This window comes from Leucoraja erinacea, chromosome 1 (genome assembly GCF_028641065.1).
Source record: "Leucoraja erinacea ecotype New England chromosome 1, Leri_hhj_1, whole genome shotgun sequence".
Taxonomy (NCBI): Eukaryota; Metazoa; Chordata; class Chondrichthyes; order Rajiformes; family Rajidae; genus Leucoraja; species Leucoraja erinaceus.
In genome coordinates, this window is record NC_073377.1 from 147,950,151 (window position 1) to 147,962,128 (window position 11,978).

The following is an 11,978-nucleotide window of genomic DNA, read 5'->3' on the forward strand; positions in this document are numbered from 1 at the left end:
GAGGGCACTTTTGTATGTTCAAAAATACTTTGAAAAATAGGAAAATGGAATAATAATGAGAATTTTTTTTAAATCAAAAAAATATGCTGGAATAAAAAACTGAAATAATAACAGAAAATGGTGTAAAGATTCAGCATGTAAGCCAGCAACTGTGGGGAGTTCCAACAAAAGGTTTCAACCTTGAAACATTAACTATTTAGCATTCCACAGATGTTGCTTGACCTGCTATTACAGTATAAAGGAAGGTGGGTCTTTAGACAGAGAGTAGTTAATCTGTGGAACATTGCCACGGAGGGCTGTGGAGGCCAAGTCAGTGGAGTTTAGAAAGTTGAGGGGTGGACCTCATTGAAACTTACAGAATAATGAAAGGCATAGAGAGTGGATGTGGAGAGGATGTTTCCACTAGTGGGAGAGTCTAGGACCAGAGGTCATAGCCTCAGAATTAAAGGGTGCTCTTTTACAAAGGAGATGAGGAGGAAGTTCTTTAGTCAGAGGGTAGTTAATCTGTGAAACTCATTGCCACAGAGGGCTGTGGAGGCCAAGTCAGGCCAAGTTTAAGGCAAAGACAGCCAAATTCTTGATTAGAACCAGTGTCAAGGGTTATGGGGAGAGGCAGGGAAATGGGATTAGGAAGCAGAGATCCTTCTGAGCCTTCTGAATTTGTAGTCGGCAGGGCAGTATTCTGCATATTGCCAACTTGATCAGCCATGATTGAATGGCGGAGCATGCACGATGGGCCGAATGGTCTAATTCTACTATGACTTGTGAAGTTGTGGTTGGGGAGAACAAGGAAAAAGTTGTGGCAAATTTATTTAGATTCCTGCAACTAAACGAGAAGCTCTGAAAAAGCAGTACTGAGAGGTGAATTGAGTTTAAAAAAAAAGAATAATGCTGAGGAAATTGTGAGAGTTAAATAAGTCACCGAAACTAATGATATGAACTGGAAAGAAGCCAGACAAACCCCAAGAGAGGTCCAGGCCACAATGTATTGGAAAGCCACCAATGTATCAGTTTTCATAAATCTTGGACATGCAGTAGGTTATTGGATATTACGGCGCATTTTAAGTTTTGGTAATTCAATGCAAATTTTAGGACTGGTTCTCAAAGCCCTGGGAGTCTTTTGGGTCCCGCATTAACGAATAAAAGAGTACCGTTCATCGTGGCTGAAGATGTGAGGATGCACTGCGGGTGGGACGGCACGAGAAATGCGAAGCAACTGAATTATTGGAAATGAGATGCGTTAAATATGTTTTATATCAGCCCAGAGTGCTTTGTTCTACTTCTGTGGCGCGGATGCCAGTCTTCGCAGGAGAGCCAAACAAGGAAATGTATTCTATCGAGGGACACAGATTTGCCTCAAAGTACTTGAACGAGCATGCGAATGTGATGGACTATCCTTAGAAAGTATTACAATTATTGCAAAAAGGGTGCAATTTTCCTTGAGGGGTACATAACGGCAAAATTCTAAATTAGATAAAAGTTGCCATTCGTATCATTCAGGGTGAGTCGGTTCCCCCGGGGTTACGTTGGCTTGAGTCCAGAAGAAGAGAACACGATAAAAACAAACACAACTATGTTCCCACACAAGCGAGCAATAAAACACACACACACACACACATACGATATTATTTTATTTTGCACCCGCGAAATAATTTGCATACATGTTTTAACCCCTAAAAAAGGTCGCAGTGAAGTTCCCGATGATTCAAGGTGAAGAGTGAGTGTGAATAGTTAAACACACAGCGAGTGCACTTTGCATCCCTGGACTCGCTCCTGGGTGTTGACTCGCCGTCGACCTCTGAAAGCTGAGCTTCTCCTCACTAATTAACCCGCCGCCGTTTCATATTTAACCCACTGGAAGACATCCCACTACGTGCAGTACGAACTGGGACGCCGTTCCTTCAGGACACCAAACTTTTTCTTTCTTCTTTCTTCCTTCCCCTTCCCACTTCCCGCGCGTTACGGGGGTCGGTCGCTGATATATATACATATATATATTATTTTGCCGCCGTGCCAACCCGTGGGGCGGCCAGCAAATCATGCAGCGTATCGACTACGACGAGGGGGAGCGTAAGGAAAGATGCTTCCAATGCAAGTACATCGCCATCGTCCTGTGCGGGGTAGTGGTGGCTGTGGGCCTGGCCGTGGGGCTGGGTGTGGGGCTGAGCGGCCGCACTAACGTGTGCGATGAGGAGACGGTGACCACCCCGGCCAGCCCAGGCAGCACCCAGCAGCCGCCGGCCACCGACTACTGCCCTCCCCACGCCGACCCGGACGGGCCGTGGAGCAACTTTCGGCTGCCGGACTACATCGAGCCGAAGCACTACCAGCTGGAGCTCAAGCCCGACATGGAGGGAGGCTTCTACACCGGCACGGTGGTCGTCCACATCCACACCACCCGGCCCACCAAGTACATTTGGCTGCACACCAAGGAAGGCAGACTGACCGCGCTGCCCACCCTCAGTCGCGGCGGCGGCGGCAGCCTGGCTTCGCCCACCCCTCTCGCCTTGCGCCGCTGCTTCGAGTACAGAGCCCACCAGTACCTGGTGGTTGAAGCCGAGGAGGAACTGCCCGCCACCCCCGCCGGCCACGAGTATCTGCTCACTCTGCACTTCCACAGCAGTCTGCTGGGATCACTGGTCGGCTTCTACAAGACCACATACGTGGAAAACAGCATTGTCAAGTAAGTTTCGGCGATTGCTTTTGCCGCTTTTCAATGGAAACAGGCAATTGGGAATGAGGAATGCAACTTTTTTTTTGTCTAGGAAGGGTCACCCATTCCTTCTCTCCAGAGATGTTCCATGTCCCGCTGAGTTGCTCCAGCTTCTTGTGTCATCTGCAGCATTTTTGACAATCGGTCCTTCTGTGGATCCCATCTCTCATTGAGGAAAGTCTGTCTCGCCGCCTTTGCTCTCCAGGTACATCTTGGTGATGCATCCCATGGGATTTTTGTGCCAGGGTGCGCGGGGGGGAATTGGAGGAAAGCGAACCCCGTCCCCATTCAACCACTTGTACCCCAGAGTGCAACATAGTACTTGGCATGAAGGATGGAAACTCCTCGCTTCGCGTGCCCAGGCATTTGAACTGCTACGGAGGAGGATATTAAATATAGATGCACTACACGTGCAGAGAGCGGAGCTCCTCAGCGCTGTGCTTATATTTTACTCCATTTACTTCACTGGTTAAGTGACAAATGGTACGATTCTGCTTCCAGAATCTCATATCAATGGTGCTCGCGGTTCTATAAATAGGAAATCGTGGCTATTTTAGGTAGGGGAGGCACACCGATGTATTCTTGCAGTAGTTTCATGAACACTACTTTTCCTCCGATTGACATATATTAAGTGATCTTTATCGTGATCTTATAGAGGTGTATAAGATTATCAGAGGAATAGATCGAGATGCACAGAGTCTCTTGCCCAGAGTAGGTTAATCGCGGACCAGATGGCGTAGGTTTGAGGTGAAGCGGAAACGATTTAATAGGAATATGAGAGGTAACATTTTCACACAAAGGGAGGTGGATGTGTGGAACAAGCTGCCAGAGGAGGCAGTTGAGGCTGGGACTATCCCAAAATTTAAGAAACAGTTACACAGGTACATGCGTACGACATGCTTGGAGTGATATGGACCAAATGCAGGCAGGTGGGACTAGTGTAGCTAGGGCATTGTTGGCCTGTGTGGGCAAGTTGGGCTGAAGGATCTGTTTCCCTACTGTTTCACTCTATGCATCTTTCCCCAAATCAGAAAAATATTGCTTCAAATCACACTTAAAGTTTTGGGATATATTTAGATCAAACCATTCTGAGGAAGTGTTCAACAGTTCGATGTACCATTTTCATAAGAGCCAAGCAGATGATCCATCTCCTCCTCCTCCTGAAGTCCTTACTCTTCGATGCCAGTTTCCTGTCTTAGCTGATTTGCTGCCCTAATATCAATAAATTATTTACTGCATTAATACCAAGAGGTGACTGAGAAGAGCAATGAGGGTAGAGTGTTTGGGTGATATTGTCTACATGGATTTAGGTAAGATAGTCCCCTATGGTAGGCTGACCAGAAGATTAAGACACATAGATGTCATGGGATTATGGGGAGAAGGCAAGAGAATGGGGTTAAGAGTGAAAGACAGATCAGCCATGATTGAATGATGGAGTAGATTTGATGGGCCGAATGGCATAATTCTGCTCATATCACTTCATGGTGACTTGGTTTATAGATCAAGAACTGCCTTGTTAATAGACAGAGGGCTGTGATGGGTGGGCATTATTTAGGTTGGAGGTCTATCACCAGTGGAGATCTGTAGGGATCTGTGCTGGGTCCTCTGTTATTTATGAATACATATAATTGCTTAAGAAGCAACTGCAGATGCTGGAATATCGAAGGTAGACAAAACTGCTGGAGAAACTCAGAGGGTGAGGCAGCATCTATGGAGCGATTGAAATAGGCAAGCCTCGACCTGATACATTGCCTATTTTGTTCGCTCCATAGATGCTGCCTCACCCGCTGAGTTTCTCCAGCATTTTTGTCTTATATGATTGCTTAGTAAGTTTGCAGATGACACTAAGATTGCTAGAGTTATGTTCTAAATGTCAAAGTGTACTTTGTAACAGGAAAATGGGATATACACGTATGGTGTCTTGCACAATCTCAGGATATTTTAAAGGACTTTACAGCTATTGAAATATTTTGGCAATTTAATCATTTCTGCAAACAGAGCTGGTCTGTACCGTTAAATCGGTTGCTCAGCACTTTACGTCGCCCTCCCATTCCCACACCGACCTTTCAGGCCTGGGCCTCCTCAGAGTGAGGCCCAACACAAATTGGAGGAAACAAACCTCATATTTCACTTGGGCAACTTACACCCCAGTGGTATGAACATTAACTTCTCTAACTTCAAGTCACCTTTGCTTTCCCTCTCTCTCCATCCATCCCCCTTCCAAGTTCTCTGACTAGTCTTACTACCTCCGATGACATTTTACCTTCTCCCAGCTAACAATGATCTAATCTCCATTCCCTTTGTCCTATTATCACACCTTACACTTCCTTATCTATGTATTTCAATAATAAACAATAGACAATAGGTGCAGGAGTAGGCCATTCGGCCCTTCGAGCCAGCACCGCCATTCAATGAGATCATGGCTGATCATCCCCAATCAGTACCCTGTTCATGCCTTCTCCCCATATCCCCTGACTCCGCTATCTTTAAGAACCCTATCTAGCTCTCTCTTGAAAGCATCCAGAGAACCTGCCACCACCGCCCTCTGAGGCAGAGAATTCCACAGACTCACCACTCTCTGTGAGAAAAAGTGTTTACTCGTCTCCGTTCTAAAGGGCTTACTCCTGATTCTTAAACTGTGGCCCCTGGTTCTGGACTCCCCCAACATCGGGAACATGTTTCCTCCCTCTAGCGTGCCCCAGCCCTTAACAATCTTATGTCTCAATGAGATCCCCTCTCATCCTTCTAAACTCCAGAGTGTACAAACCCAGCTGTTCCATTCTCTCAGCATATGACAGTCCCTCCATCCCAGGAATTAAACTTGTAAACCTACACTGCACTCCCTCAATAGCAAGAATGTCCTTCCTCAAATTAGGGGACCAAAACTGCACACAATACTCCAGGTGTGGTCTCATTAGGGCTCTGTACAACTGCAGGAGGGCCTCTTTGCTCCTATATTTGATTCCTCTTGTTATAAAGGCCAACATGCCATTTGCTTTCTTCACTACCTGCTGTACCTGCATGATTACTTTCATAGACTGATGTACTGTCATAGTCTGATTTCCCTCACCTCTGACCAGTCTGAAGAAGGGTCTTGACCCAAAATGTCACCCATTCCTTAGTCTTGGAATTCTTTCCTAATCATGATCTGATGAGCAGCACTAACCAATATTGAGTAATGGCTAACTGCTGTCCAGGACACCAAATGCTCCTGCTCTTCTTGCAATGTTATCATTTGTTCAGACCTGAAAATACAGACACAACCTGTTTTATTTTGTCTAAACATGCAACTCTTGGCAAGAAAGACGACATTGCCTGTGGTCCAGCTGCTTTGATAATGAACTATGGCCCAGACTTAGCCTCGCCTCTTGTACAAGTTGTTCTGTTGCTGTTCTAAAATGACATTCACCTATCCAAAGGAAAAAAAAACTTACCAAGTAAAACAGTTACGAAAACCTCATTCATCTACTCAGTTGCTATTAAAGTGGGCGAAGAGCCTTTCCTTATCCATGTTTCATGATATTGAATAGATAATATCTCATAGGATGGGATAGTGTAGCGGTAAGCTGTAAATGAGCCATCTGGTCATTAGATTAGTGAGGGTAGTTTGAGTGTGTGTATGAGGGAAAGAAAGAAAAGGAAAGAGAAAAATAAAGAGAGGGAGGGAGGGAGAGAGAGAGGGAGTGCGTTTCTTGTCAAACCAATTTAAACCTGGCAAATAAACCTTTGGAGACTTGTCTGTTTAGTAAAATGACAACTGAAAGTGGAAAAAAAAGGAGAGATTTGTCATAGGGACAATATGTTTTAAAATACTGTACTGTTACATATATTGTCTTTGTTTTATCAGTTCCTCTCCCAATCTCTGCAAGTTCAAGCTCACTTGTGTTCTCCCTTTTCCAGCTCTGAAGGGTCTTGACCTGAGATGTTCATTCTGTTTCTCTTTACACAGGTATTATCTGACGTGCTGAGTCCTTCCAGCATTTTCTTCCAATAGTTTGTGTTGTTCCACACCACTTATTTTATACACTGGAAGTAGATTGGCAATCCTCATGGGGGAATAAGATCCATCCGTCCCAACCATAAGGTCTAACCTTGTGGTAGAAAATTATATATTCAAGTGTTGAAACTGAAATGAAGGAGAACATCTTCCTATTTCTGATAATAGCAAACCATTACATTGTAATTGTCATTTCATCCTTCTGCTGGCTTTGCATCATGACGGATCCCCGGCAAAGGTTGACATGCACTTCCTCTAACCTCATCCAGAGGTTCATATGTACCTCCTCTAACCTCATCTCCTGCCTTCAGTACTACCCGATGTGGCCTCCTTTACATCAATGAGATATATAAGGAGGCCATTTAAATTCCCCTCCCCTTCCCATTTCTGACCTTTCTGTCTTGGGCCTCAATTACCAGTTAGGTCACAAGCAAACTGGAGGAACAGCAGTTCATTGATTGAAAGACACAGCGTGGAAACAGGCTCTTCAGCCCGTTTCGTGCACCCCACTATTAATCACCTATTCACACGAGTTCTATGGTACGTATCACACTTTCACATCTACTCACCTACACTCTAGGGACAATTTACGAAAGCCAATTTTCCGACAAATCAAGATGTCGTTGGGATTGGGAGTAAACTGGAACATTCTGCTGAAACCCTTGTGGTTACATGAAGAACATGTAAACTTCACACAAATATGAGGCCAGTACCACTGGCCTCATATTTCACACCTCTTAGCTCCTAATCTCACTGCCTCTTGTCTCTTTTTCATCTCTGGTCTATGTCCACCAATCTGCCAATCAACCCCCCTCATCTGTATCCATGCTAGGTTTTGTTCCACTCTAATCTCTCTTCCAGCTATCTCCCCCTACTTGCATCAATCTGAAAAAGAATCCTGGTCAGAAACATCACATATCCCGTATCTGCCAGTGGTGTTGCCTGATCCTTTAAGTTCTTCCAGCACAGTGGAGGAAAGTGATCCCTAGAAATGTTTTGTTTTTTTCCGAGAAGGAAATAAAGTTACCTACCTGCCAGTGGAAGTACTTGGCATATTTGACCTCCAATGACATTGGAAACATGCATAAAATCTTACAGATAAGGTGTCATGTCATACGTATAGCACTGGTTTGAAATTGAAGAAAAATTAATATGGGTGGAACACTAATTAGATGCAAATTAAAACAAAAAATATTTCCCTTTACTCAATTATTTCAGAAATTATGTGTAGAAATGTTTACCTACTATTTGTGATTGAAGGGTCATTTAGTCCACCATTAAATTTTCATTTCGGATCATTGCAAACGTGTATTTTTATTGTTTTTATGTTCAAAGAGCAATTTCCATCCTGCACATAAATTGACGGACCGTCTCCGACATCTCACTTCCTGTTCTTGATCTCACCGTCTCCATCACAGGACATAGATTATCAACTGACATCTATTATGTACCCACTGACTCCCGAAGCTATCTAGACTATACATCTTCCCATTAGACTCTATACCCTACTTCCAATTCCTATATCTATGCCACATCTGCGCCCAAGTTGAGGTGTTCCATACCAAGACATCCGAGATATCCTCATTCTGTAGGGCATGGGGGTTCCTTTCTTCCATCATAGATGAGGCCCTCACACGGGTCTCCTTGGTATCCTGTAGCCTTTGCTACCCCTCCTCCTATTCGCAACAGGGACAGAGCCCCCCTTGTCCTCACCTTCACCCCATCAGCCGTCGTACGTAGCACATAATCCTCCAACATTTTCGCCACCTCCAACGGGATTCCACCACTAGCCACAACTTCCCATCTCTACCCCTTTCCACTTTCCGCAGAGACCATTCTCTCCGCACCTCCCAGGTTAACTCATCCCTTCCCCCCCTAACTACCCCTCCTCATTACTTTCCCCTGCAACCGCAGGAGATGCAACACTATTCCCAAAACACCCTCCCTCGACTCCGTCCAAGGACACCGACAGCCCTTTCTGATGAGGCAGAAATTCACCCGTACCACCTCCAATCTCATCTACTGCACCCATTAATCTCGGTGTGGACTGCTACATGGCGATGAGACCAAGCGCAGACCGCTCCATCGTTTTGCTGAACACCTTTGCTCAGTCCACCTAGGCCTACACAATTTCCCGATTCCTAAACACTTTAACTCCCCCTCCCATTCCCACACTGACCTTTCTGCCCTGGGCCTCCTCCACTGTCACAGTGAGGCCAAACGCAAATTGGAGGAACAGCACCTGATATTTTGCTTGGTTTTCTTATAACCCAGCGGTATGAATATTGATTTCTCTAACTTCAAGAAACTCTGACTTTCCCTCTCTCTCTGTCCCTCCCCACCCTAGTTCTTCTACTGATTACTTGTCCCCCTGATTAATTTTTGTATACCTCATTGTTAAACCCCTTTCTCACGGGGCGACTTGACGCAAGAGTTAACCAGAGTTGAACATCGTGGGAACCTCTTGCGATAACCGTAGGGCATTCGTGGACCACCGTGGCGCTAACGGCAGGTACTCGTGTATCTTGGTGACTCGGGAGAAAATTCAAACAAGCTTGAATTTCTCCAAGAGTGACTTGTACACTTGTGGTTGAACATTGCAACATTATATGCACGTAGTGGCCAGTGCGATATCCGTACTGACTCTTGCGTGTACCGTGGGAACTCCTGCGAACGGTGAACCCGGAAGCTGGACAGAGGGGACAGAAGGTGAGTAAAAATTGTCTTCTGTGGGATTCAATTTAAAAAATAAGGATTTGCATCCGCATATGGACATCAACTTATTCATAAGTTATGTTAATGAGATTCAAGAAAATAACTATAATCTTTAAAAGGGACTTTACTGGTCCCGCATTTTTATGGTCCGTGAGAGAATTTTCACGTACTTCTTTGAGAGATACAGCTCGGAGTCCTCGCCAACCAGCGATCGATGCCTTTCCGAAGCAGGGTCCAGAACGCTACCAATCAATGTTCTCCAGAGACCTGTGTAAAGGAGTGAACTGCACATGCTGGTTTAAAACAAAGACAGGCACAAAAAGCTGGAGTAACTCAGCGAGTCAAGCAGCATCTCTGGAGAAAAATAGGTGATGTTTCGGGACGAGACACATCTTCAGACTCAATTCCGATTAGGATGTCTGAAGAAGGGTTCCGATTCGAATCGCCACCTATTCCTTTTCTCCAGAGATGCTGCTTGGCCCGCTGAGTTACTCCAGCATTTTGTGTCTAACTTGTTGATTCAGACAGTTTTTGATTATCAAGGATTCTGCGCTGACTCTTTATTCTGAAACACACGTTGGAAATTTAAACTTGGGCGCAACTAACATCGTCTTACTACCGTGGGAACTCTTTAACTCAGCGGGCAGGCAGCAGTTAATTGTTGCTCCCTTCAGTTTCCCAGGGGGTCTGGACGGGACTGGAGTTGGGAGGGAAAGGTGGGGGAGTCGGGGGAGAGGAGGGGGAGACAGATGGGGGTGTCTTCATTTACTGGCGGCGGGTGTCTGTCACTGAAACAGGCAGGTGAGATTTCACATCCACCTTGTGTGTGCCTCTCTCTCTCTCCCTCCCTCCCTCCCACACAGGCTGAGAGACTCTGCCTTTGTGAGTGTACGTCTCTTTCTCCCCCTCTCCCATACACAGTAAGACCGAGGTACTGTACTCAGTCCATATGTGTCTCCCACATACACAGTAAAACTCTGCTTTGTGTGTGTATATACGTCTCCCCTCATTTCTCTCTCTCCCCCCCCACCCCTCTCTCTTTCTCCCCCCTCCCCCACCCCTCTCTTTCTCCCCCTCCCCCACCTCTATCTTTCTCCCCCTCCCCCCACCTCTATCTTTCTCCCCCCACACACAATAAGGCCGATGTATTCTGCTTAGTCTCTCTTCGCTTCCACTCACACAGATAGACCAAGGTCATGTGCGCTCTTTCTCTTCCGCCAGTCACCCCGAAGTACATCACACTGCCTCTGTGCCTCTCTCTCTGTCTCTCTCCCCCTCTCCTAAGTAATGTGGCATCTTCCTGCAGTAAAGTCACGGCATCAGTACAGGCATGTCTCCAAATGAGCCAATTCAACCAAGGGAGGATATTTATAGTGTGTGGAAAAAAAAGTGACATCATTTGTGCCGCGTGATGATTTAATTACACTTGACAGTTTACAATGTCATTCAAGATTTAACGGGAAAGCTCGGGAGATGGACAAGTCACTCGCACAAATAACAGAAATGCCGAGTACCATGGGAACTCTTTGTCTACCCTCCCGTTATATCATGTGATATCGTGCTAGACCACGACCACTTCACTCTGGTCACATCTTGCGTCAAGTCGCCACGTGAGAAAGGCCTATTTCGTTCCCCTCATCCATCAATGAACCATGTATGTACAGTTCCTTGCTGTAATCAGCTTTAATCTGTCCTTTTCACACCTTTTCACACCTTATATGCTCTTTGTACCCTCCCATATCTCTAGCTTCCCTCTTCACTGACAGTCAAGAAGGATCTCGACCTGAAATGTCACCCATTCCTTCTCTCCTGAAATGCTGCCTGTCCCACTGAGTAATTCCAGCATTTTGTGACTATCTCCACAGGAAGAAATTACTGGCTTTAAATTTGCACTATTTACAGCAGGCACGTGTATAAAGTCAGCTTTGCGAGCTTGCCTTAAGTAGTACATGCAGCCTATATTTATGTTATGGTGCCTCAGCCATGGCATTTTCTATTTATCATTTCGGATGTTGAACAGAAAGTGTTAGATCCACATGATAGTGACCAGTTATTAAACACAAATCATAATATATACAAAAAATAAGATAAGACCAATCCTCTCCTAGAAAAGCACAGAACATTTAAGAAATCACCGTCATTAATATGTGTAAATTCATGACTTTTGATACATTTCATCTGAGTTCTTTAGATACTTTGGGTGTTGTATAGATTCTCAAGAGGCATCAAACAGATGCAAAATAATTGATATTTTGATGGAATTGAGACCTGTGGTGTGAATGCCACGGTGACAGGCCAGAAATAAAGCTGTGGAGAGGACTCAGTGAATGAGAAGGAGAGGGGATGACACAGCAACCCTGACCCTGACTTGACAATTCTACTCGGGGGTTAGTACTACATTCCCCAAGACTGGATTGCTTCATTACTAAATTAAACATTCCCCACTGCAACAAATTCAACAATTTAATAGCTGCCAGATAAACTTGGAAGTGGCGATGTCTGAGCCAGCTGAAATAATTTTTTTGGCATTTGATCAAACCATCAGAAGAACTG

At 45.2% G+C, this 11,978-nt stretch overlaps 1 protein-coding gene across 1 annotated transcript in view; it reads left to right on the plus strand.

The window, feature by feature from the left end:
* The first annotated feature begins 1,803 nt into the window (after positions 1-1,803).
* enpep (glutamyl aminopeptidase) overlaps positions 1,804-11,978 on the plus strand; it is a 128,641-nt gene continuing 118,466 nt past the window's right edge. The window contains exon 1 of the mRNA XM_055645385.1: positions 1,804-2,683. Within this exon, the coding sequence (XP_055501360.1) occupies positions 2,040-2,683 (644 nt within the window). The 5' untranslated portion in view covers positions 1,804-2,039. The remainder of the gene's footprint in view (positions 2,684-11,978) is intronic.